Source organism: Pyrus communis, chromosome 13 (genome assembly GCF_041283825.1).
Source record: "Pyrus communis isolate YQ-2024b chromosome 13, ASM4128382v1, whole genome shotgun sequence".
NCBI lineage: Eukaryota > Viridiplantae > Streptophyta > Magnoliopsida > Rosales > Rosaceae > Pyrus > Pyrus communis.
Window position 1 is genome coordinate 29,776,266 of NC_142577.1, and position 1,999 is coordinate 29,778,264.

General features: G+C 37.1%; 1 protein-coding gene across 1 annotated transcript; it reads right to left on the minus strand.

Annotated features, from left to right (window-relative positions):
- Positions 1–497: 497 nt before the first annotated feature.
- Positions 498–1,708, minus strand: LOC137736454 (MLP-like protein 328). Its single transcript, XM_068475719.2, has 2 exons — positions 1,456–1,708; positions 498–1,038 (listed from the first exon to the last, which is right to left on the minus strand). The coding sequence occupies exons 1-2, from the start codon at positions 1,637–1,639 to the stop codon at positions 770–772; spliced, it is 453 nt and encodes a 150-aa protein (XP_068331820.1). The 5' UTR covers positions 1,640–1,708; the 3' UTR covers positions 498–769.
- Between the last annotated feature and the right edge of the window lie 291 nt (positions 1,709–1,999).

Consider the following 1,999-nt stretch of genomic DNA (forward strand, 5'->3'; position numbering starts at 1 on the left):
TATTGTCTTACGATTTTACTCTACTTGTTTGGTCAGTAAAGACTGTTCCTCCACTGCCCCTAAATCCAGGGCTGCACATTTTCGCCAGCTTAACCGGCGTTTTTCCCACCACCACCAGAGGCCCAAACTCCTAATCACCACCCTTTTTTTCCACACATGGCAGAAATATAGGGTCCGATATAACCGATGTGGTTGATTGTTGCAAGAGGAGCGTTCAAGTTTGGAAATGATGGAGGTCTCCTACATGGCCTGGCCGTGTAGGAGAGTTTCAGAGAGAGAATAAAAATTTTAAGGAAAAATATATATATATATATATATAAATTGAGGAAAATGACTTTCTACTCTTTGAAGCTGCAAACGAGGCAAACATTAATGAAATGTTGGATAAAAAATTCAAAAACCTTAATAGCAGGGGACAAAACTGAATAATTATAAGAGTTCATGGATAAATTGACTAAAATTAAAGTTCAAAGAAAAAATTGACCAAACTCTACAAATTCAGGGATAAATCAACGAAGACTTATCTATTTCATAGATGCGATCCATAACCATAATCTATCACATAGCTATTCCATATATATGACATCCCTTTCTACATTTCTCACAATACACACATACATAATTAAGAAAAGCATCTTATTTATGCACTTACGCATTGATGAACAAATGCATGCATGATTACATATAACTACGTTTAACAAGACCAGTAAAAGCTCTTTCCAACCGTTGCATATGCTGCCCATATGGTTTTATACATTACTTAATTCATTTATGCCCCGAGAAAGTGAGCATCAAGATCCTGGACGAGGTTAACCATCAAACCGATGTATCTATCTGGAGCTTCAACATCTTCGTTCAGTTTCTCGTATTCGATCCACAGGTTTGCAATACCCTTGCCTTCATCTTTTTGAGTGAATTGGTAGACAGCCTTGAATCTCTTATAATACTTGAACATTTCTCCCTCCAATCCAATCAGAGTTGCGGCCTTGTTCTCGTCGTCTAGCTCCACCTGTTCCTTGAATATCCCGACATGGTCCCCTATATATTCATGCACGCATTCATGGTTAATTTCACCATACCAAAATATATGATCCTTCTCACTCTCTCTGTATGGGGTGTGTGTGTAAATATATATATATATATATTTATGTATATGTATATGTATGTATATGTATATAGATCAAAGCCCCTCCCAGTGATCAGGATCTTGTTCAATTGGCAAAAACAGGACAACATGACCGCATGTACGTAGGGAACATGTATTTACCGTATTGGAAACTCATAGCCCGGAGCAAAATTTGAAGGAAACAGTAACATAACTAAGAGGTCCTATGGTGTATATATACAAATATGCAAACTCATGCTATGAACGTATGATGAGGTTGAGCATATCTGTTAAGGTCATACATATATAGTTAATAATTAAACATGAATAAAAATTGAAGTTGTACTTGCCTAGTTCATATTTCCAAATCTTAACAGAGCCGTGTGTTTCCCAGTCTCCTTCATGAACATCAACTCCTTTGATATGGGCAGTAGAAATGTTTGGGATGAGGTGGGCGCTCTTGAAGGTGTTATACAACTTGTCAGCTGGTGCCTTGATTTCTATTTCAGTCCCAATTTTACCATGCAGAACCATGTTTATGAGCAGTTTTGATGGATGCTACTCAGAAATTATAAGAGAAGAATGTTAAAGTGTGTGTATAATTTCGGCTCCTACCTCCTTAAATACAAGTGACTAGAGTTAAATTGCGTGGAAAGAAGGAAGAAGATGGGTGTTTGGATGTGGGTTGAAGATAAAGTTGGGTGTTTGGTTAACAAGATAACAAGTATTCGGGAAGAGTTTTAAATGACAGGTGTTTTAATATTACTGGGCCTTGTCATTGGGTTAGTATTTTGGATAAGGAAGTGCTATTCACACACCCTCTTTTACTTCCAATACACCATTGTTAATTTTTGTTCATTGATCTTCTTCAGTTCTTTCAATCCAATGGCCTGA

Coding starts and splice junctions, on each gene's coding strand:
- LOC137736454 (XM_068475719.2), bottom strand. CDS start 1,639: ATGGTTCTGCATGGTAAAATTGGGACTGAAATAGAAATCAAGGCACCA. Junction 1,039..1,455: donor GATTTGGAAATATGAACTAG/GCAAGTACAACT, acceptor ATGAATATATAG/GGGACCATGTCGGGATATTC.